At 40.8% G+C, this 24,149-nt stretch overlaps 1 protein-coding gene across 4 annotated transcripts in view; it reads left to right on the top strand.

Annotated features, from left to right (window-relative positions):
• The window catches only part of GAD1 (glutamate decarboxylase 1), a 39,480-nt gene extending 17,764 nt beyond the window's left edge, over positions 1 to 21,716 (top strand). Inside the window, exons 7-17 of one of the 4 annotated variants that reach the window (XM_004428203.3) lie at positions 6,203 to 6,315; positions 7,460 to 7,575; positions 7,660 to 7,739; positions 7,964 to 8,018; positions 9,524 to 9,640; positions 10,749 to 10,813; positions 13,785 to 13,863; positions 14,958 to 15,107; positions 17,175 to 17,282; positions 19,021 to 19,110; positions 19,952 to 21,716. In XM_004428203.3, the coding sequence (XP_004428260.1) occupies positions 6,203 to 6,315; positions 7,460 to 7,575; positions 7,660 to 7,739; positions 7,964 to 8,018; positions 9,524 to 9,640; positions 10,749 to 10,813; positions 13,785 to 13,863; positions 14,958 to 15,107; positions 17,175 to 17,282; positions 19,021 to 19,110; positions 19,952 to 20,125 (1,147 nt within the window). In that variant the 3' untranslated portion in view covers positions 20,126 to 21,716. Of the gene's footprint in view, positions 1 to 4,758; positions 4,845 to 6,202; positions 6,316 to 7,459; positions 7,576 to 7,659; positions 7,740 to 7,963; positions 8,019 to 9,523; positions 9,641 to 10,748; positions 10,814 to 13,784; positions 13,864 to 14,957; positions 15,108 to 17,174; positions 17,283 to 19,020; positions 19,111 to 19,951 lie in introns of those variants that run through there. The other 3 variants (XM_087435389.1, XM_087435390.1, XM_087435391.1) reach the window with 3 other exon arrangements.
• The last annotated feature ends 2,433 nt before the right edge of the window (positions 21,717 to 24,149 follow it).

The following is a 24,149-nucleotide window of genomic DNA, read 5'->3' on the forward strand; positions in this document are numbered from 1 at the left end:
TTTGTTTGTTTCTAAGTTCTTGTAAATTTATATGAAACTGACTCTAAAGTCCTGGGGCTGGTACAAGTACTACCTGGGTAGTATTCTTGCAATCACCCAACAGTTTCTTCTGTAGACACGTGCCCTCTTTGAAGACAAGGACAGGTTTCAAGTTGATGGAGGGTCGTCATAGCCTACTGAGTCCTATCTTTTCTCTCAACACTATGACAGTGTTTTATGATAATGTTTTACACTCAGACAATGCCACTATATTCTATTAAAGTATCCAGGGGAAAATAATAAAACAAGTTTCTTACAATAAGTTTTAAATAAGTACATAAGAATTATATGGGTTTTAGTCACTGTGGAAATATTTAGAAAATAACCATTCACTTTTTAAGTTCATGGTAAAGTAGAGTTGAGAAATGAGTTTAGGGGAAAGGGTGGTATTGTTTAAAATGAGAAATTCCGTTTGACATCAAGATAGAATGTAAGTTATTAAAGTTCAAGGTATTCTATTTTTCTTAAACAAACTACTACCAGCCACAGCACCTGAAAGGGCATTTGAAAATTATATATTGGTTCGTGTGTGTTCCAAAGCTGTTTACTGCTGTGACTCAAAATACTTAACTACATTCAGAAAAGTTTCTATTAATTAAAGATTCCTGCTTTGTTTGCTAATTTGAAACAACAATGACAAATTTTTAAAAGCAAATGTGAATATTGAAGCCTTTAGTGCTAAAAGGCATAAAAGATTCAAGTGATTGAAAACAAAAATGGTTTTCACGCTCCCTGCTCGCAAGTCATGGTTAACTTCATGGAGTGTCCATGTTGGAGCACCACGTGTGCAAAGGGCCAAGAGGAATTGGGGTCAAAGATGCAATTGCTTGTATGATCCCCTCAAACAAAAGTCTCGCCTTTGCAGTCTTTACTGTAGTCTGATTTATGAGATAAAAATATATCAGCAAGCACAGGCATCATAACATACCAATTATAACTTGAAAAAAGACACTAATGCTTAATTGGAGATCTCACACTAAGGAACAATTTTAATGAGAAAATACAGCTTTTTAAAAAACTTAACTATTTGGAAAATAAATGAGAATAATAGAGTAAAATGTATATATCCATTAAGGCCCAGGTACCCCTATTAATATAGGCACTGAATTCACCCATTGCCTTTTAGTGTGTATTCTGTAGGCCTCTCAGCTGCAGTTTCCTAATATACATAGCCCAATCTCCAGGTAAATAAAAGGAACTCACCCCTTTGAACCATTTATGACCAGATATTCTCCTAAAAGGCTTTTCTTCAACCAGAGAAATCTCACAAATTCTCTCTCTTTTTTTTTTTTTTTTGGTATGTGTTCATAAAATCAAAGTCTCTTGCTCTTCCCCTACCTCAGCTCAGCCATGAAGCACTAAAATATGTCCCAGCCATCTAAGGTCAAGGCTAGTCCAACTAAATGGCACGTAGTAATTGCAGCTGTACTGAACAGTGGATATTTATAAAATATGATCTGATTCCAACAGATCGATAGAGAAGGTTATTTAAAATAGTGAAATAGTTCCTGTCAGTGCTAGAGACAAGGCATTGTCTGAAGACGTAATAACTATTATCTAGAAATTGTTCTCAGCCAGTTCCCCTGGAAGATCCTGAAATGTGGCAGCACTGTCAGGAGCTTACACAGAAATTTCCTCCCTTGCGACAGTTCCTTCTCTAGCTGGGAACAGTGTTCAAAAGAAGCCTGCGAAAGAAGGACAAAAGGATCTTTCTTTGGCAAAGTAGGATTTAATTAGTGATATACTCATTTTTTTTGACCTGCACTATCATTGAGTTTGGGTGGCGCTGGTAATAGAGAATAATAACTGTATACCTCAGTATAGCATTTTTAAAAGAACTATCCAATATCCTAATTCAAGTGGCAAAGTGTAAGGTATCTGTTAGAATAGAAAGGACACTTGTGTTCATGCTTTTATACCTGCCTGTGCATATAGCTTTGAGATACACTCTTCCAACCAAGGACACAGTGAAGATCCAAAGAAAACTTCACAAATATGCAGTTGTCCATGGCACGTTCAGCTCTTTTCTTCCAAAACGGGGCCACCAAGCACGACTGTGCAGGTTGAGCAGTGCCCAGCTGTAAACAACAGCTTGCCCTCGAGCGCCTGACAACAATACGTAATCTCAATGGCACGATCTATCCCAGCCCTTTGTTATGAGGTTATGATTTCAAGTATCTAGTGCTTTATTTTCATAGAAATTACACAGGAGAAATTTTCTATGGGAGTTATCAGTCATTTTATACGACTAGGCAGGTTGTTAGAGAGGAACCTGCAGTGAGCGGTTCTCGTTTGTCATAGAAAAGCAGCTGTGAGGTAAAGGACTTAGAATTCTGCTTCTGAAACATACTAATGGTGAGATCTTAAAACAAAGCATGGAATTTTTCTGAACCTCAGTTTCTTCTTCAGGAAAATGGGGAATAATATATCCATCCTACAGAGTGGTTCTGAAGACTAAAAAAGGCACCAGTCTTAAGTGCTAGTGTATGCGAGGTGCACTGCACACACCTAGGAAAGACAGCCACCCCACAGGTCACTGTTGCCACTCGAGATGCCTCCCTTCAGCCTGCCAACTCCTTTTTTCTGTCTCTCATCATCTCTGGATACCAGAGGGGCTCACTAAGTTCCCCCTCAGGTGTGTTATCTTTTAATGTGAAGACGGACCACCTGCCACATCTGTAAGGAGGGGAACTCTAAGAGGAGTGTCAAGTTAGAGTGTCAACGCTGAATTTCTCTCATTAAAGAAGTTCCCAGTTTGGCAGTCACTGAGAATCCAGGTTCCTTGTGCCTTTCTGATCTATATTATAGCACATGGTTCTCATCCTCAGAGTCACCTCATGGTGCAGGCTAGCTGCTGGAGCTCTAACCATCACTTTTGTGTTCCAGAACTCAGGAAGGAGGGAAGGAGAAGGAATTGATGGGGAGAGGAAGAAAGGAAGGAAGAAAAGAAGGGAAGGGAGGGAGGGCAGGAGGGCAAAAGGGGAACACACTCTTTCCTTCTAAAGAAACCTTCTCAAAATCTCCACAGAACGTTTTCCTTAGCATCTCTTTAGTGAGAACTTAGTCCCATGGCCACACCTAAGGAGAGAGGCTAGAAATGTAGTCTTTGATCTGGGTGAATTGCAACTCTAAATAAAATTGAATGAAGCAAAGGAAGATTGATATTGGTTAGCAACCAGCAGACTCACACATAAGAGAAGTACAGCTTCTTAACAATCAGTTTGCCTTAGTTCAGAGTGAGTCCCGCCGGGAAGGAGAGTTGAACCACTAAAAAAGGGCTGACTCCCTACCCTATTTGGAATAAAGAAAGGCTCAGAACTCACCTTTAGTGTCATCCGTGAGTGTCACCATCCTACTGTTTTAAACTCGAACTTCCAATCCCATGTTCCTAGTTCTTGCTTCACCTCAGAGCTTGTTGCAGATTATGTTTCTTGTTCTCTGATTCTGAAATGTCATTTGTACTCTGATTTTAGCATTGAACCAGCTTCTTCTGAATCCATATTTGACCTTTGATCTCTTGACTTTATCTGCTTTCATCTGTCATTTAGGGAAGGGGCACCTGACTTGGAGTCCAGGTTGCAAGAGGAGAATCTCCTTCAATTGTATACAAAATGTTGTGCATATCCACATTTTCTTCCTGGAGAGAGGGACCATAGCTTTCCTAGGATGCCCAAAGGCATCTATGATCCCAATTAAGTTAAAAACCACTGCTCTAGGGTGAACGTCAAGGCCTTCTATAAGACTCTGGGTGCAGGCAGACTCCCAGTTGTAAACATGTCCCAGGATGGGAAGGCAGGGTCAGAGAAGTGTCGGGAACAGGGAACACCATGTTAGCCCATTTGTCAGGCCTGGCAGAGGATCAACAGCTATGGACCAATCTACCAGCTTCCAGGAGAGGTTGTCAGGACTAAAGCCATGAATCAGGATAAGCTTGGTATTAGCTGTGAGATAACTAGTCTTTCAGACCCAGGGAGGGACTGTCAAACAGGATGCAGCCAGGGCCAAGAACCAGATGCTGGATTCATCCTAGTAAGCTTCCTCCTCAAGGTTGGGAATGGTGTCTTATAACATCTTTGTCTCCTTGGTACGTAAGATGTCATCTGGCAGAGAACTGTCACTCAATAAGTATTTGTTGAACAGAACTGAAAGAAAGGTTTAGGAATTGGGTACCTGGTACAGATAAGGAACCTGAAATAGATGAGATCAGATAGTCTCATGATCGAACTCTCTAGACTCTTCCTCCTAATCCTGAGAGTAATGGCCATGTTCCTGGTCCTTAGGTAGGATCACTAATTCATGGAAACCTGGGCCTAAATTGATTCAAATCATGATGTGGACCAACCCCCTGGCCTTCAGTCCCATCCCTTCTCCCTTCTCCGTGTGGTTCCTGCCTGGCCATCTAACACTGGCTTGACTCCAACTCAGCTTTCATCCAATCCTTGATAAGGTTCTGATATTATGGTGGATGATTCCATTTATTCCTTGCCTTACCCCGGAAAGCCTTCTCTTTAGGTATTGTGAGATTCCGGCACACACTCTGCCACTAGTCCCTCTTCACCACGCAAACAATTTTGGCATTCCAACATTTCCAAAAATCAGTGGCACTATTGATAACACATTTGTTCGACAATGGTTAGAAGCACATCATGAGTTTGCCTCTTGGTACACTCAGCAGCACAGGCTAAACCAGGAATCCTTCTCTTCTTCTTCCTTTATCAGGCCATCAGACATGAGGGAGTGTTGGTTGCTACGGTGATGGGGCTCAGAGCAGAACCAAAGCATGATTGTGACCTCCAGAGGTGATGGTAACTGAACATATGATTTCCAAGGGTCTTTCTCCTAAATTTCAAGGGTCCAAGGAAAATGAACATAGTCTTTTTGAAAACAAAACTCTTCTACCAATAGATATATTCTGAGGATCCTCTAGGATCTCTTTGTCCTCTTTTACCACCATGTGATTAATTTGATTGCTTTTTTCCTCCATGATTAAAACTTAGTAGCTTCACCTGTGTCTTATGTACAACAATTGTTATCTCATCCTTGCAAATATATTTTCTAAATTATTAAGCCAGCAAGAACTGCCATTAGTCCTCAGCATTGGCATTCAGCCCAAACACCCTAATAAATGATAAAGTCTCCCCATATCACTCGGCTGAGTCAACCTAGGAATCTCTCTTCAGCAAGCATGGTCTGAACCGAGCTCACAGACTCTAATGCTTAAGAAGACCAAGCAAAAAGAAGAAAGACAAGAGCCTGAGAGTCAGTAAATAGGTTTTTGTTTTCTGGCTTAATTTTCTGTGAATGGACCTTCTTTGATTTCTCTTGAGGCCTATCCTTGGTACCTCGATCTTGTTTCAATGACTAGTCTACCAGACTGTGCTTCTGTTTTGAATTGCTTTGAGAAGAACATGGCTTGCTACTTTTGAATCAGTTTGTTAGAAGACAAAGCTAACCTACCAGGATATCTGATGCTCAGTTAGCTGTGTATGCAGTTGACCATCTTCTCGTTATTTATAATTGCCAATTAGAAAATCATCACTTATAGTTATTCTTGACAGATATTGACTTAAGAGAATTATAGAAACATAGCTGTCCTTGGGGATTATCAGTAGAAAAACCATGTAGATAATTATATTGAGATCTTTAAAACCTGGGTCAATATTTCCAATTTTCTTCACAGTTAGCTTTCAGATGTTTACATTGTTTTTAAAAGATAGGCTTTGGCTCTGGATTTTATAGATTCTATAAATCAATTTTTTTTAATGTTGCAAACCAGTTTTATGTAAAACTTAGAATACATTTTTTCAATTAACATTGGAATCGTTCTACAGTCTTAGAGGTGAAAGGGACCCAGAAAAGTCATTTTCTTTCCTTCTATTTCTCTGGGTGGACGACACCTACGACATTCCATTCAGATAAGAATCTATTTTTTTGGTGACGGATCCACCGAGCAGGCTCTTCCAGCACCTCTCTCGGTAACCCAGGCTGGTTTCTGACATTTTACTATTGGCGGCTTAATGCATTTCCAGGAAATGAATTGTTTTAGTGGTTTCAAACATCTTTTTTTTGGAACCCAAGTACAAATACTCAACCAATCATCTGTGTTCCCCAAATAAGTGGTTTGATTTCTTTATTTTCATTCTTTTTCTCACCACCTTTTCAGGTTTACATATGAAATTGCACCAGTGTTTGTTCTCATGGAGCAAATAACGCTTAAGAAGATGAGAGAGATAGTTGGATGGTCAAGTAAAGATGGTGATGGGATATTTTCTCCTGGTAGGTTTCTGTTCTCTTTCCCTGACTCTCCTCAAGGTTTGTAGTATGGATCCTTGGGACTCTTGAGAACACTAAACACAGAGTGAGTTCATGGAAGAATAATGGCCTTAAAAATAAATTTTTCAGTACTTGGGCCTTCCTATCTTTCTGGGTGGAAGCTAGCAAGAGTGCTACATTCTATGTGTACTAACTAACAAAGGCTGTGCATAAACCTGTACAAACCGACAAAGGCTGTGTCTAAATCATGCTAAGCAACTCTGGTCTGTCAACAGTAGTTTGATTAAGCTGGGGATCAGTGAATCAAGATTGTCAGTTGACTAAGTGATTTGACCAGCATAGTATATCTACTTTGAATCTCTTGTTCAATGTAGATACAATAAGAAACTTTAAAACAAGGACAGATATTCTTGGAGGTGGGAAGGAGTTTGAGATAGTGTCGGAGACAATGTGATTGTGTACAAGGGGAAGAGAAGAAATAAGAATTGCAATTGTCCAGGCAATTCAAGCTGACTGTGGATTTGCCTGTTTAATTGTTAGGTGATTGATGCAAAAGTGATTAGTTTGTGTTGGCCAGACGTAGCTAGTTACCTCAGTTCTCCTTATGTCTTTACTTGAGTAAATACGAGTTTGGATTTATTTTAATAAACTTTGAGGTCTCTTAAATGACTCAACTCAGTTGGGCTGTTCTTTGAGGAGAGTATCCAGGCAATGTCACGGTTTCCTTCTGTAGGCTCCATTACTCTCTCTTTCTCTGTCTTTCTGACTCAGAGAACAGATTCATCTTTGTTCAGTAAATAGATTGAGCAGAAAGTAGAAGCAGGAAGGTTGTAACTCACCTATCTCTTTGCAGCCACTGCTGCTGCCGCCTCTTATATATCTGTCTACACTTCAGGTGGAATGGGCACTGGAGTAGGTGAATCAGCCAAATTGCCTAAATGGCTTTGGTAATGAGTGTGATTATTTGTATTCCCAGGGCAAAGGGGCCAGAGGGAAGCCCTGGCAATAGGGAAGCCAGCAAAACCTGTCAGGATATTGCCCTTCCCCTTTCTGACCTCACTTGTTTCTTGAGACCAGGTCATATTTTGTTGTTAGAAATGATAATGGGGGAGTCCCAACACCTCCCACTGTGTCTGCTTGTTGATAGGGGGAGCCATATCCAACATGTACAGCATCATGGCTGCTCGCTACAAGTACTTCCCCGAAGTTAAAACAAAGGGCATGGCGGCAGTGCCCAAACTGGTCCTCTTCACCTCAGAACACGTGAGTTGGTTGCTCCTGCTCATGGATTTTGGTGTTTTCCAAGGGTTTATCTAACGTCTAACCTCAAGCCTCTGTTTGTTGCAGAGTCACTATTCCATAAAGAAAGCTGGGGCTGCGCTTGGCTTTGGAACCGACAATGTGATTTTGATAAAGTGCAATGAAAGGTAGGCAGGGGAGAGTGAATATTAGGTTCTTGATGTATTAAATGTGTTCATCTGTTAAATTTGTTTTATTGTGCTTAAGGACTGACTCAGTACAGTGTGCCAAGCTGCTAATGGTCTGTTGAGAATATCCGATTAAATTACTTTTTTGCTGCTGCTAAAGTTTTTTTCATGTGCAATCTCATTGATTCTTCATTTTAATTTCTCTCCTTTTATAATAATTACAGGGGGAAGATAATTCCAGCTGATTTAGAGGCAAAAATTCTAGAAGCCAAGCAAAAGGTATGTACTCTATGGTGCATCTAAGCTCTGGTGAATACAAATTTTTAAAAAATACCTTCTTTCTGCCCTAGACAATAAAAGTCTTTGATAATATAAGAGATAATTTTATTGTGTTTCTAAAATTCTATTCTCAGCTGTTTGCTTACTTCCAAGTTGTGAAATGGTTTGGATTTAAAGCTGTGTCTATACAGTATCAATTTTTTTTTTGAAAAATGAAAAATTCAGTCATTAAACCACTTGTCCATCTTCATTGTGCCAAATGATTAGTTTGATATACTTCAATAAATCCACACCCCGAGCATCATGAAGATACAACCTAATTATTTTCACTTGCTACTTGTTTAGGTATGATCTTATTTTAACAAATATCATTTTAGTTTAGGATTCTGTTTAGCAAAGTGCTCCCATGCCCTGGCACATGGCCTGTGGTACTTGGTGAATCCAGCCTCAATAAATTCTATTGAACAAAAAAATGTCATAGAACAGATTTATCCACAAGACACTGCCAGGTAGCTGTCAGGCCATTTACCAACTTGTTTTGGTTACATTCTTGTACCTCCTTCTGTGACTATAGTTGTTTGCTGGGGTCTCAGTAGAGGAAATGGATGGAAATGTCCCCAGGACTGAGCAAGAAACATGGGTGGAGCTGAGCTCCAAAAAAAGACCTGGGACTCATAGATTTCCCCAAGCCTGTCTTAGCCCTGTTATTCCACTTCCTCATTTATTTCTTGTTCACATCAAAATTTTACCATGTCCACTATTAGTGAATGTTTCAGCTTTCACAGTGTATAGACTTGTTTTAAATAACCAAACAATGCTTCAGTATAATTATTAGGTCAGTACACTTAGAACAACCCAGCTTCTCAAACATACAATGTCCAAATGATATTCAGAGCTACCTGCCCATCACTCCAAACACTTATTGCTACTCTTTCCTGCTTTATTGTTTTCCATAGAACTTATCACTATCAAACATACTCTATATTGTGCTTATTTAATTTTGTTTATTGTCTGTCACTCTCCACTAGAATGTAAACTCCACAAGGACAAAAATCTTCACCAGTTGTGCTCACTGCTGTATTCCAGCATCTACAACAGGGCCTGGCACATAAACATCACTCAAAAAATAGATGTTGAGGGGCCAGCCCAGTGGCATAGTGGTTAAGTTCGCATGCACCACTTCTGTGGCCCGGGTTTTGCAGGTTCGGATCCCAGGCGCGGACCTACACACCACTCATCAAGCCGTGCTGTGGCGGCATCCCATGTACAAAATAGAGGAAGATTGGCACAGATGTTAGCTTAGGGACAATCTTCCTCACCAAGAAAAAGAAGATGTTGAATAAATGAATGAATGAACCAACAAAGAATATTCCCAGATAGAGTATCTGATACCACATCAGCTTAGCTGATCTCTGTTAGAAATAAATGCTACTGCAATTATTCTACTTCATGTGGAAAGGAGAAAGGTTAATAAGTCTAATCAGCCCATCTCTCTTCCCTTATAGGGATTTGTTCCTCTTTATGTCAATGCAACTGCTGGCACCACTGTTTATGGAGCTTTTGATCCGATACAGGAGATTGCAGATATATGTGAGAAATATAACCTCTGGCTGCACGTCGATGTAAGTGCTATAACTCATGGAGTGAGTCCACTCGGGGGGTGGAAGCAGCTCTGCTTTGTGATTTGCCTCAAGCTTCTCCCAACTCCCCAACTGGCTCTGTCTCCACACTACATTAGTGCCACTCTTCTCCAGCCCCCAGCCAGCCATCCACGACTGGTCCACACCACAGGCCTGCACATCCTCTGGGATTCATCCAGTTCCTTACTGGCCAATTGGTATCTTCTGTGGTTGATGCTAGAATATGGTCTCCATCACCTTTCCAGGAAGCTTTTGTCTGGACAAATGGCTACAGAGTGAAATATGACTGATTTCAGAGGGAAAAAATATAAGATACAATGTATAGAAAGTGGCCTTGAATCTGCACACTCAGCTATCTGCCTTCAGGCCAGCCATCTCTGACATTTTTCTAAAAAAATGTGTATCTGGTACATGCAGGAAAAATAAGGTGGTATGTGGAAGGTGTTATCAACTGAGAGATTTAGTCTCAAATTTTCCCAGGAACACAAAAGGTACATTTTCACATGTGTGACTGGGTGTATTTTTTTCTTTGTCTCTCTCTGTTCTCTTATGGATAAAACTTCTCACAACTGGACAACGGGGTAACCCACCCTGCTATTGAACAAATGACTAACAAGGGCTGTTCTTGTGTCCCAGGCTATTCATTCAACATGCATCAGGTACCCACAAAAATGTCATGCTGTTGCAGGAGGTATGGTGGGACCTCCAAGCCTGGCTGCTGCTTTGTGAGTCTTTCAGGAGCCCTTGGAATTCTGCCCTAGGGAGAGTCAGATGGCAGGCTCCAGCCCTTCCTGTCGCTTCCAGAGCCACCCTGGGGGCTCGTGGAGTGTGTCTTGCTTTCCAGAGTACTTCGGTGTACCTGTATCACTCACACAGCTACTGTAACATGAACCTGAACTTTTGAAGAGGGCGTGACAAACAATGAACAACGGCCACTGGTTGAACAATCAGCGTGGGTTCCCTTTGTCAGAGAGGCTTATGTTGTTTGCTGTTTACATTCTCTCTCGTGTTTTACTAGAGGTGTGGAGTGACTGGTTTTGGATTCTTAAATGTTGCTGTTCTGCCTCCCCTCCTTTCTCTGTGCCCACAGGCTGCCTGGGGCGGTGGGCTGCTCATGTCCAGGACGCACCGCCATAAACTCAGTGGCATAGAAAGGTAAGGGCCGAGCTCGGGGCCTCCTCCCATTCAGGCCGTCAAACATGCTGCACTGTGGGGTCTGCTGACGTCCCCACATCTTATTTCAATCTGACTAAGCTCACCTGAGTTCGATAGGCATTTATTGAGCACTTATTGTATACTAGGCAGTAGGAAACCAAAAGTGATCGATTTCCCAGTCACTTGAGTCCTCACCTCCATGAGTTCACAATTTAGAAAGAGAGAGACGACTAAACATTTGTACACAATGTGATAAGCGCAACAATAGATGTGATCGCTAGGTGCCCAAGTAGGAGAGTAGAGAGACTAAGCAGTGAAGGGATTTGGAGGCTAAATGAGGGTTTTCCAAGGACGCAGGAAGGGGCACTGATTCATTTCTCTCTTCTTTCTCATTAAGCTTACTGTTGGGAAAGGGGTGGGACCCTCAGCTCACCTACTTATTTATTTTCTTGTTCATCGTTCAAGTTCAGTGGGTCTTCTAAGCCATATAGGATTTTGACCTGACTCCTAAATATTGATCCAGAATAAACTCACATTGATTCATTTATTCATTCAGCAAATATTTACTGAGCACCTGTCATGAGCCAGGCAGGCATGGATGTGAATGCTCAGTTACCTGCCTTCAGTCCAGCCATCTTTGGCACTTTTCTAAAAAATGTATATCTGGTACATGTAGGAAAAATAAGGCAGTAAATGGAAGGTGTTATCAACTAAGAGATTTACCCTCCTGAAGCTTACTTTCCAGTGGGCTAGATGTTCATAAACAAAGAAATATTTAATCTGGTCATAGTAAAGAAAAATAAAACGGGGTTAGATAACAATGAGTGACAAGGCACGCTATTTGAGACAGGGTAGTCAGAGGCCTGTCTGAGAAGATGACATTTCAGCAGATACTGGGATAAAGGGACACAGGAAGCAAGGATACAGTGAAGAATATTCCAGGTGGTGGGAAGGGCAAGTGCAAAGGCCCTGAGGCAGGACTGTTCTTGTGAAGTTAGAGGACCATCAAAAAGGCGAATGTGGCTGGAGCAAAGTGAGAGAGGTAAGAGCAGACTGAGGTTGGAGAGGTGGATAGGGAGCAGGCATCAGGAAAAGCACACCAGTGGCTTCTCACAGCAAGGACTCTGGCTTAAGTTTTTGTTACCTCTACTGTGCCTCTTCTCTTCTGGGTCTGTGTGTTGAAAGGCCAAAGTGAATGGGACTGACTCTTTGAAGCATGGTTATATGACTCTACACCTCGGAGGATAATACAGTAAGTTTAGATAAGCCAGTCCAACTGTACTTTAGATTTCTCAGGCAATTTTCATTTTTCCATCTTTGAGTCTAGGAAAACTTGAAACATTTTGCGCTAGACTTATTCTTTTCTAACATTCTAAAGCACATATGTCTTTTGAGTGAAATCAAATCCATGTTGTACCTTATTATTTTCCATTTGTAGCAGCAAAGAATCATTTACTTCAGGCCTTTAGGACATTCAGAAAACCTTTTTCTTTAAGACATTTTATGATACCTAAATATAATTTTTTAATGACTCAGTGATGAGAGTTATGAGAAAATTGATTAAATCCACTACCCTTTAAATATGGCTTGACACTCATGCTTTTTAATGAGATAAGCATTTAGTCAACTTTTCTTAGAACTTTTCACAGGTCTCTTTCACAAAGGTTTTCTTCATTATGCACTTAGGGGAAATGTTCTTTAGGCCTTTCTCTCTTCTCCTTGAAACACAGCGCACACCCTATAGTCATGTATACGCTAAATTATTTTCCCTCTAAAGGACCTAAGCAAGATGAAGAGGTTAAAAATTCACAGCAAGGATTTAGCTCTAGGGAGAACAGAGGCAGTATAATTCTGAACCAACTGCTATGTCTGGGGAAGACATCCTTCACAGGTACTAAAACGCAGAGCCCAGCAATGGGCCAGGCCGTTGGGAAGGAGTCTGTGTAGCACTGAAGCAACTTACCCAAGATTTAATCCTCATACATTACACTTCGTTTTTTCTGTAATGTCCTAGCTAGTGCTCCTTAACCGTTTAATTGTGTCTGACAGAGTGATGTCGTTGCTAGGAGACCATGCTTGTTAAGCTATCATTGCAGCCTAAACTGGCAACCTCATGTTCATTTAGCATTTAAACAACGCTGCTAAGTAGTCAAAGTCTAGAATTGTCCAGTTAATCCTTGCTTTTAGGTGTCACTCTTCATACTACCTCATAAGTAGGCAGGTCAGCATCATTTTATAAAAAAGAACAGGAAGGCAGAAGGAAGCCAAAGTCTGTTGCCTAGAGAGTGGCAGGCTAGTGAGGGGTTCTGAGCTCTGGCTCTGCAATTAGTCTCCCTGGATTTGAATCTTGGCTCCAACAGTTCCAGCTGTGTGATTTTTGGGTGCTGTATTTAACCCTTTTGTGCCTCAGTTTCTCCATCTAAAATAGAGGTGATGATAGTCCCTACATCATAGGGTTGTTGTGAGAATGAAGTATTCCAGGCACGGTTATTAGCATTTTGTATTTATTAACTCATTTTATCATTTATTCAATTCTGCAAAGTTGACACAATTCTCCCCATTTTACAGATGGGAAAACTGAGGCACAGGGGAGTTATGTAACTTGCCCAAGCTAGCAAATGTCAGAGCTAGGATTCAGACTCAGCCAGTCTGGCTCCAAAGCCTGAGTTCTTAACCATGGCATCATTCTGACATAATGCCCATAAATCTCTCAGAACAATAGGACACATAATAAGTACTTCATAAATATTCTCTATTATTAATAGCAGTTATTTAGAAGAGGCAGTCTGAAACTTAGTACCCTGAGACTGCCTGCGAAATATTTGTTTACTACTTAGTTAGTCAATTTAGAGGACTAGGCATCGAAAATGTGTACTGACTTGAGTTGCGATGGGTGGTATTTTCCTTAAGAGGACAGTTGCCTCTTGCTTCCTCCTGCACCTTCTGCTCAGATTATCATGGCTTCTTTCAGGGCCGACTCAGTCACCTGGAACCCTCACAAGATGATGGGCGTGCTGTTGCAGTGCTCCGCCATCCTCGTCAAGGAAAAGGTCTGTACTCCCTCCAAAGATGAGCTGGTGGCCTGCACATCCTTTAGAAGGCATAAGAAGAGCAAAGCATGGGGGTCTTGTTACAGTACTTGTTGACAAACTCACAAGATTGACAGCCCGTTGAGACTGCCATTGCTGTTCTTTCCTGCCCTTATCTGTTAGCCTTCAGCTAACCCAGTGCCTCCTCTTGGCCCTCGCTCTCTACTGCCCTTCATCCTTGTTCAGTGCCCAGGGCCCTGTCAGTGACAGAAACGATAAGGACGTTATTTCATTTCACATTCCTTCATATTTGTACAAAAAAAAGTGAGAGCGATTGGGTGAGCCACCAACTCTCACCTCGGTGAGGACAAAAAGTGATCACTGGAACATACTTTAAATTCTTATCATGAATTGTGTCCCAAGAGCTGAAATAAACTAGGTGGAACATCAACTACAAGTGTCAACTTAGGGCAACCTGGAATGTTCACCAAAAAGCTTCTGTAAATGAGTTAGTGGTATGTTCCCTCCTTTAAGCATCTAATAATAGGACCCTGCCCTCGAAAGCACTGTTGCTCCAGTAAAACTTTTCCACACTGAGGCATTCCAAAAAGTCTGTCTCCAGCCTATAGGAGATACGTCTTTACTCTACTCCTAAGTAGAGTGCCTGTTAATTTCATAGGAGACCCTGGAAAAGACGGGAAGACTTTTTAGGGGGAGCTTTTGGAAAGGAAAATTCTTCACAACATGAGGCTGTCACACCCACTGCAGAAGTTTGTATCCCCAACCCCTGCCCACTGAATGCCATAGCACTTCCCAGTCTTTGAAACAACCCCAAACACCCATGCACATTTCCAAATGCCCCTAGAGGGACAGTGGGGCCCTTGTTGTAGACATCTGATACAAAAGATCATTTTCTAATCAGAGTGACAGAGGGAAAGTGGCAAAGGTTTTTCCAGGGATAGTTTTAGAGAGGGACATCAGAGCAGGTGCAAGTCTTCATAAAGATGTTAGAAGAAAGGCTGCACGTGACCCAAGTCCAGCCAGCCCTGTTTCAAAGCCATCCACATCTCTGACCTGTGAATACAGATGCACAATTGTCTTGATTTCCACGATAGGGTATACTCCAAGGATGCAACCAGATGTGTGCAGGATACCTCTTCCAGCCAGACAAGCAGTATGATGTCTCTTACGACACTGGGGACAAGGCAATTCAGTGTGGCCGCCACGTGGACATTTTCAAGTTCTGGCTGATGTGGAAAGCAAAGGTATGAAGGCGAGAATTCAGGAAATAGAGCAGAAGTGTAATTTGCACAGGCTGGCTGGCAAAAGAGAGACAAAGATATATCACAGATAATTCCCTATGTGTATAATCAATATCTGGAGAATTGAGTTAACTGTATTTTCTTTGTTTGCAAATGAAATCACTTTATCCCTTAAGTCAAGTTCTCCCTCCTTCCATTCAATTTGAATTAGCCTAAAGTTTTCTTATGACTTTCTCTCATAACAACTAAAAATTATGCCAAGATAAGGACTTCCACAGCAATCCTTAGGGATGCTGAAATTATTTAGTGCGGATGTAGAGAAAGAGATAAAGATAAAATTACTGCGTTATTCTGTGTAGAACCCTGAATTCCTTTATGAAGCCCCGAATCATGGGATATATGTGACACTTTTAAGTTCTATCTAAAATAATGTCTTTCCCATTATTTGTACTTTATACGCTATTCTGGGAAATGTATACTTTATTCTGAGAAATCCTACTGCTAGACTGAAGCACGCTGTGCCTGCATCCATCAGTCTTTCCGGTTGTATTTCTATATGGAGAAAAAAAGCAAACTATTGGAATTTCCCCCAAAATATGGGTAAGGAAGAGGATTATGTTTATTTCAAAAGTAGTTTTATGCAATCAGGTAAAGGCAGTTTTGGTTTTACAGCTTTATATCGCGTCCATTATTTTTATTTACCTACTATAAATTAATTTTAATAATTTTCATGTTTAAGATTGGGCCTACCTAATACCACAATGACAAGGCTTTCCAGAGAAATATCCAGTCAAATCTTTCTTCTCTGGAAGAATTTGATGGATTATTAGTTTTTTCCTCATTAAATCATTTTATCTTAGTATAGAAATAGTCTGAATTTGATTTCTACCACAGAGTAATTATAGGTATTTTAAGCATTTAAGTAGCCATAATTGCAACAAGAGAAAAAGGCCTATCATTTAGAAATATAATAACCACATGGTCTTTCTCAGTAATTTGTGTCTTCGTTTTGCCTAACAATAACCTCTTGAACCATCTGCCGGAAGTTTGGCTCACAGTGAATTGGTTGCTGGGGGACCCTGGTGTGGGCTTCATTCCCAAGCGGAAAGTGGACTGGCCAGGGTGTATGCTTAGCAGTGACTGCTGCTTTGCCAGTGTTGGACTTTGCCCAGGCCCATTAGCAGTCCACAGGCCGGCCAGCCTTGTGCATCTGCTCTCCTTGTTAACACCGACCCACTCAACAACCCCCATGCTGCTGTTATTAATCAGCCATGCTGGCTTTTGAAACTCATGCTCAACCAGTTTGTAAATAGTTGGAGCTATTGCAATCCCAGGGCATGTACTGAGACCAGTGACTTCCCCATCTGCCTGCCTGCCTGTCACCAAAAGGGAATAGTACACTGTTGTGTGGAAGATAGCCTGCCTGGGAGAGTAGGGAACATGTTTGGCCAGGACTTACTGCTGAGGAAGGTGGGTTCTAAAGTAGTATTTCTCAGACTACCTGTGGTGAAGAACCAGTTGGATTTTGTTTTTAACCTATCATAGACCAATACAACAGAGATGAATTGCTGGAAAAATGAAATTAAATATCATACAAAGTACAAACACCAATTTTTTAAATTAGAATCAGTAGACATAAAGTTACTCCGTCAATTGCTATAAAAGTCTTAGTGATTAATCTCAATTTCTGCAGTCATCTTATCATGAACCAGTTACAGTCTGTAGACTAGCCTCAGTCCATAAACAACACTTTGAGTAGCACTATCCTAAAGCAAACCAGAAAAAGGCTTCAGGTCCAGGCTATGAATAACTAGCAGGAAGCTAAAAGTCCTATGGAGAATAACTGCCAAGAGACTAGAGTGCCTTCAAAAGAGAGTAGGCACACTTCATTTTATTGCATGCAGAGCTGTGAAGAAGCTGTACACATTTAATTAGTGGTTCTTCCTAACCATCTCCAAGAATACTCATGTATAGCTCCAATAGACAAAGACAGCACAACCTTTTCAAATGCCCATCACAGGGACATGCAACTCCTCACCAACAAACACGACTTTTCTTTTTTTACAACAGGGTACAGTGGGATTTGAAAATCAGATCAACAAATGCTTGGAACTGGCTGAATACCTCTATGCCAAGATTAAAAACAGAGAAGAATTTGAGATGGTTTTCAATGGTGAGGTGAGCTGTCATCATGCACTAGATGTACAGGATTTCCTGAAAATCTGTTAAGGGGAGCTCTCAAAGCCAAATTTTCCCACGTTGCCAGAAGCTGCCTCTTGAGTTTTCATTCTTATGCTCTCTTCATTTAATTCCCTCTGTGTCCTTGAACTTTTCTTCTAGTAGCATGGGGATAATTTTTCCTCTTTGCCTCTTCTAAAATGGTGTAGCTCGTGGCCAGTGTTTTGCAGACAAGAGGTCTTTTCTTGGCATTTCTGAATCCTTTATCATTCTTGTGTGTGTCTTATTACTGTGTTGAACCTCCATGATAAAGAGTTTCTCAGTTCCAAGAAACTGATAGAATAGGTATATCATTGTCTCCCAAGACTAGTTCTAAAATGAAGGTCTACTTTACATAGATTCATTATGAGGAAAGCAAGATAAAAATGTCTCTGCCCTGAGTTCATATGCACATTGTACACAGTAAAGTACTTGTCATACCAGGATTCATCAAATGCCTGCTGTGTACCTTGCCCCATGCCAGGAGCTGGGTTATATGTTAATGACCCAAACAGATACTGTCTCTTCCCTAATGGAGCTTGCAGTTGGATAAAGAAAGTTGGAATAGGAGCCAGTGTTGAATAAAAGAAAATCCAAACACATCCCATTATAATATAACACCACCTACGTTCAACCTAGTACATTCATCAGGCAACCTAAACTATTAAGAACACACTGGAGAGTTACCAAATGAGCAAGAGCCCTGAGCAGTTCAAATCAATCATACAGTGCTCATGCATTTCACCTATGAGACCTCACTCTGATCATTTACACTATTTTAAACATTCTACTGGGAGATTAAAAATAAATGTGATATTTCAAGCCAGTTAGAGGCAGGCACAGTGATGGCAAACAGAGACTAGGAAGGAAACTGAATAACTACAACAAGAATACAGAAGAACTCAAAAAGCAAAGGAGTCTTTAGGGCAGGGACACTAAACAATTCTAGGCATCTCAGTAAGCCCCGTCTTATGGTTTAGAACCAGTATTAATGTTCATTATGATAATCCTGAGTCATCAAGAAAATATTCAATATCAATATAATAAACTCAGTAAAATGTTCAGTATCAAGAAAAACTATGTTGGGGCTGGCCCAGTGGCACAAGTGGTTAAGTGTGCGCGCTCTGCTGCGACAGCCCAGGGTTCGCCGGTTCGGATCCCGGGTGCGCAGTGACGCATCACTTGGCAAGCCATGCTGTGGCGGCGTCCCATATAAAGTGGAGGAAGATGGGCATGGATGTTAGCCCAGGGCCAGTCTTCCTCAGCAAAAAGAGGAGGATTGGCAGATGTTAGCTCAGGGTCGATCCTCCACACACACACACACAAAAGAAAAAGAAAAAAGAAAAACTGTTTCGAGCATCTTCTATATACGAGGCACTACAAAATGGCAAGAGGGATAATACCCTTTTTTAAAACTACCCAAATATAATTATTTTTTAATATTTTGATATTTAAAGGTGGTAATTTTAGTCATCTAGAAAATTGGTTATGGGAAATAGCTTTCTTGCCAGATATGATTGGATAAACTAGGCATTGTTCTCCCAAGTATGGAAATAACATTGGACATAAAGCTTTTTTTTTTTTCCCATCTGAGAAACTTCCACCAAGGATACAAAGCGGTTTGGGAATAGGTTTCTCGCAAATTCTCATAATTTTCCATTTTGTTTGTATATTTGCTTGTTTGTGAAAATCTCTGCAGCCTGAGCATACAAACGTCTGTTTCTGGTATATTCCACAAAGCCTCAGGGGCGTTCCGGATAGCCCTGAGCGACGGGAAAAACTACACAGGGTATGGAATCTCTCCTTGTCTCATCTCACCCTCTGCAATTTCTCTGGCTGGTCAGAATGTCCTCAGTCTGATGTGTTTTTCTAACAAGGGAGAAATAAAAAATACAGACTTGGGGTGGTAGGGAGCCATGTTTTTATAGTCTTCTTGGTTCTGGGTTGTCCCCTTGCTGTGGTTCAGATACAGTGGGAGCCTCTGAAGGGTACATCCCTGTCTTGGGTTGGTGTTCTTCATTCAAGTGGCTGTGTGCAGGGCAACTGAATAATATGCATGTTTCTAGGAACATTCCATATTAAACTATGTCTGTGGAAATATCTTTTACTAAGTTCAAGTCTACTCTAATGCTGATTCATTCTAGTTGTTGATTTCTATATCTGGTTGATATATTATTTATAGTTGTTGGTATTATAGCTAATTTATATAAAATTTCATTCATCCAACCATTCAACAAATATTTGTGGAGCACAGTCTATGTGCCAGGCGGTATCCTGGGCTCTGGATTATACCGAAGCCTTAATTTGTGTTGTTGCCCATAAAAGTTTTCTGGTTTTTTTTTTTTTATTTTAGTAATAAATAAAACAGTCATTGTTCTGTGACTGACTTCCAAATTCAGTCACACAGTACTTTCTGAGGGAAGTTATGATTGGGTGGTCTTAAATAGTCATAAGATATTAGTCACTGAAGAAACCTAGATATAAAATATTTCTTTGCTTTTGTGTCAGTGTAAATACAAATAGTAAAAAGCAAATTGTTCCTTTTTCCAACCAAGAAATGGGTTGCATTGTTAAAGAGAGGGTGGTGTTAATATCAGTCTTGAGTCTTGTTTTGTGTTTCCCATCACAAGGTGGCTCCCAAAATCAAAGCCCTGATGATGGAGTCTGGCACAACCATGGTTGGCTACCAGCCTCAGGGGGACAAGGCCAACTTCTTCCGGATGGTCATCTCGAACCCAGCCGCTACCCAGTCTGATATCGACTTCCTCATTGAGGAGATAGAGAGACTGGGCCAGGATCTGTAATTGTCCTCCGTAGGACATGAGTTTATGGGCATTCCCTTTCCCCTCTGGCACTCTAGAACCACCTCTATAAGTTACTGAAACACGCAGGCCATTTCATTGAGGGAAAATATAATATCTTGAAGAATACTGTTAAAATCTTACTTAAGCTTGTTGTAGTTAGCGGGAAACAATGTCCTTTTTAAAAAGTTGCACACAGGGCCGGCCCCGTGGCTTAGCGGTTAAGTGCGTGCGCTCCGCTGCTGGCGGCCCGGGTTCGGATCCCGGGCGCGCACCGACGCACCGCTTCTCCGGCCACGCTGAGGCCGCGTCCCACATACAGCAACTAGAAGGATGTGCAACTATGACATACAACTATCTACTGGGGCTTTGGGGAGAAAAAAGGAGGAGGATTGGCAATAGATGTTAGCTCAGAGCCGGTCTTCCTCAGCAAAAAGAGGAGGATTAGCACGGATGTTAGCTCAGGGCTGATCTTCCTCACCAAAAAAAAAATAAAAAAATAAAAAAAAAAAATAAAAAGTTGCACATTAGGTACACAGTATATATGTACAGTTATATATACCTCTCTCTATATATATGTATGTATAGTGAGTGTGGCTTAGTAATAGATCACAGCATGTCTCCCACTCCAAGAGAATTCACTTTAACACCTTCAGCAGTTACTGAGGGGCCAAACATGCTACAAACCAGCTTGACCAACAACCCAGGAAACTTGTTTTTCAAAATGTCGTGTTGTCAGGACCAAGGGAAATGCTGTTGGCGGGAGTTGACCTTGTTGTCAGTGTTTCTCCCACCTGAAGTGATGATGGATGAGAAAAACCACCCCTAGGTGACAAGAGTCCCACCTTCCCTATTTGTATCCTGTTAGGGGAAAATAGTAGCAGAGTCATTGTCACAGGTGTATTATTGCTGTATTTTGGGAGATTAATTTGTGTAGAGTGTGTACATTTCTGTTGTCTGACCTTGGGGAAGAGGGGAAGAACACATATATGATTTCAATGACTGTTTAATTGTAGGTAAATGAAATATTTGCTTATTTATATTCAGAGATTTACCATGTTAAAGAGGCGTCTTGTATTTTCTTCCCATTTGTAATGTATCTTATTTATATATTGATGCAGTAAATTCTGAAAACTGTTTATGGTATTTTCGTGCATTTGTGAGCCAAAGAGAAAAGAGTAAATTTAGTGAGACTTGTATTTATATTAGAGTGCCCTTAAAATAATGATTTAAGCATAAGTTTACTGTCTGTAAGAGAACTCTGATACTGTACATAGAGTCGTATGTATGGAAATCCCGTTACCTAAACAGCATCTGCTCTTCTATTACCCTCTCTGGCTGTATGTCTGATGTTCTCTATGCTTTTCTAGTAACTGTTGGATAATAACTAGATCCCCTGTAATTTTGTAGTAGTTCATGACCAATCTCTGTGACTCGCTTAGCTCAAACCTAAGGCAACATTTCCGAAGACCTCCCGAAGATCTCAGATAAACTGACCAGGCTCACAACTGTTTTTGAAGAAAAGAAATTCACACTGTGCATTTTAGAGTATGCAAAAGAATATAAATAAATAAAAATATTCTCCATGGAGAATTTGAACAAAATTTTCTTGCAGTTTGTATTTTATGCAGAAAGAGAGAGTTCCAATCATAATGACTTGGATCACCGCAGCCCATTCACTTTCTGCTAGCCCTCTATAGATGATGCTCCGTTTCCTTATTAAGCTGGGACTCTGCCCACTGTCATAGGTTCCTGAACCCCTTATCTATAAAATCATTTAATTGTAATTAAATAAAATTTGTGGGGATGGCCTGGTGGCGCAAGCGGTTGAGTGCGCACGCTCCGCTGCGGTGGCCTGGGGTTCGCCGGTTCGGACCCCGGGCGCGCATCAACGCGCCACTTGTCAAGCCATGCTGTGGCGGCGTCCCATGTAAAGTGGAGGAAGATGGGCATGGATGTTGGCCCACGGCCAGTGTTCCTCAGCAAAAAAAAAGAGGAGGATTGGCAGATGTTAGCTCAGGGCCGATCTTCCTCACAAAAAAAATAAAATAAAATTTGCAATTCAAACCTGGAGAAAGAAAAGCCATCCCTGTTTCTCATTTTCCTATTTGCATCTTGGTGCTCCATTCATTCAGTCATTCAACAAATGTTTCCGTCCTCTGCAGCAGGCACTGTTCTAGGCACTGGGGTTATAGTGGTGTGCATGGCAGATAAATTTTCCTTCTAGGGAAGATCTTAACAGCATTTGATGTCTGTGGTTTCTGAATACCTCTAAGATCACAGAATCATACCTTTCTGCTGCTTATGCTTGTTCAGTGGGCCCAATTCACTTTCTCAGGACATATGTCTTGGTGCTGGATCATTAGGAACAAGGGCCCATTTTCTACGGTATTCTATTAAAACTGTAATAATACTGTCTCATTTAGAATACAAGGAGTTCCCTATTTAGCCCAGGTAGGGTTTAGATAAGAGTCATTTGTAATTAGCATACTGATTGCATGTGTAAGCATTGTTTTAAACAAACTGGGCTCCATAGGGAAGTGATCATCAAGTCACTTTATTCTTTCTCCCACTCTTCCTTCAAATCCCCTCTGCTGGCTGATTCTTTCCATGCCCCTATTTGAATTCAGGCCAATCCCATAGCTTTTCTGGCCTCTCAGTCACAAGAACAGTCTTCTTTTAGCAACTGAATATCCAGCTCAATGTAATAAGCAAGACTCCAAATTTTTACACAATATAGATTTTCTCCCCTCCCTCCATCTGGTACTGTTTCAGGCTGCAATCCTACAGTGGCAGGGCGAGTGACGCTGGTGCTGGGGAAAGTTGGTTTCTTTTTTCTCTCTTTCATCTCTACTCCTCAGCTGTGGTATTTCCCCATCCAGGGTCAGGCCTAAGGGAAAGATGGTTCAAGTAACAAACGCACAATTTTAGGTAGTTAATTGTCACAATGTTAAATTGTCATCTGGCATGGGGGCCCCTGGCCCATGAGATTTTTTTTCTCATGGGACAATTTTTTGGGAGGAATGGGGATTTTTTTTTATTAAGGTAAAATTAAGATACAGTAAAATTCACTCTTTATAGTGTACTATGTACAGTGTTCTGTGAGTTTTGACAAACCTGCTCAGTCATGCAACCACCACCACAATCAAGATCTAGAACAGTTCCATCATACCAATAAATTCCCACATATCCCTTTGTACACAACACCTCCCCGAGTTCCTGGCAACCTCTGATTTGTTTTCTGTCCTTAGAGTTTTACATCTCATCACGTAAATGGAATCATATAATACGTAACCTTTTGAGTATGGCTTCTTTCACTTAACACAATGCATTTGAAATTCATCCATAATGTTGTCTGTATCACTTGCTCATTCCTTCTGTTACTGCATAGCATTCCATTTGTATGGATGTACCAGTTTGTTTATCCATTCCCTCATAGGGGGAAATTTGGGTTGTTTGCAGTTTGGGGCAATTAATATAAAGCCACTATAAACATTTGTGTGCAGATTTCTGTGTGAACATAGGTTTTCATTTAACTTGGGTAAATACCTAGGTATAGGATTGCTGGGTCATATAGTACGTTTAATTTTATAAGAAATTGCTCAACTGTTTTCCAAAGTGGCTATACCGTTTTGCATTCTCACTAGCAATGTACAAATTTTCCAGTTGTACTTTATTCTTGCTGACACTTGGTATTGTCAATTTTTTTTAATTTTAGCCATTCTTTTTGTTGTTGTTGTTACAGCTTTATTGAGATATGTAATTCACATACCATATAATTCACCATTTCAAGTGTACAATTCTTTGGCTTGTAGTATATTCACACAGTTCTGCATCCATCACCACAGTCAATTTTAGAACATTTTCATCACCCCAAAAAGAAACCCTGTACCCATTAGCAGTCACTCCTCATTCCCACATATACATCCCCTCCAGCCCCTGGAAACCACTAATCTACTTTCTGTCTATAGATTTGCCTATTCTAGACATTTTCTATAAATAGAATCACACCATATGTCGTCTTTTT

Source organism: Ceratotherium simum, chromosome 9 (genome assembly GCF_057802395.1).
Source record: "Ceratotherium simum simum isolate JZ-2026a chromosome 9, ASM5780239v1, whole genome shotgun sequence".
Taxonomy (NCBI): Eukaryota; Metazoa; Chordata; class Mammalia; order Perissodactyla; family Rhinocerotidae; genus Ceratotherium; species Ceratotherium simum.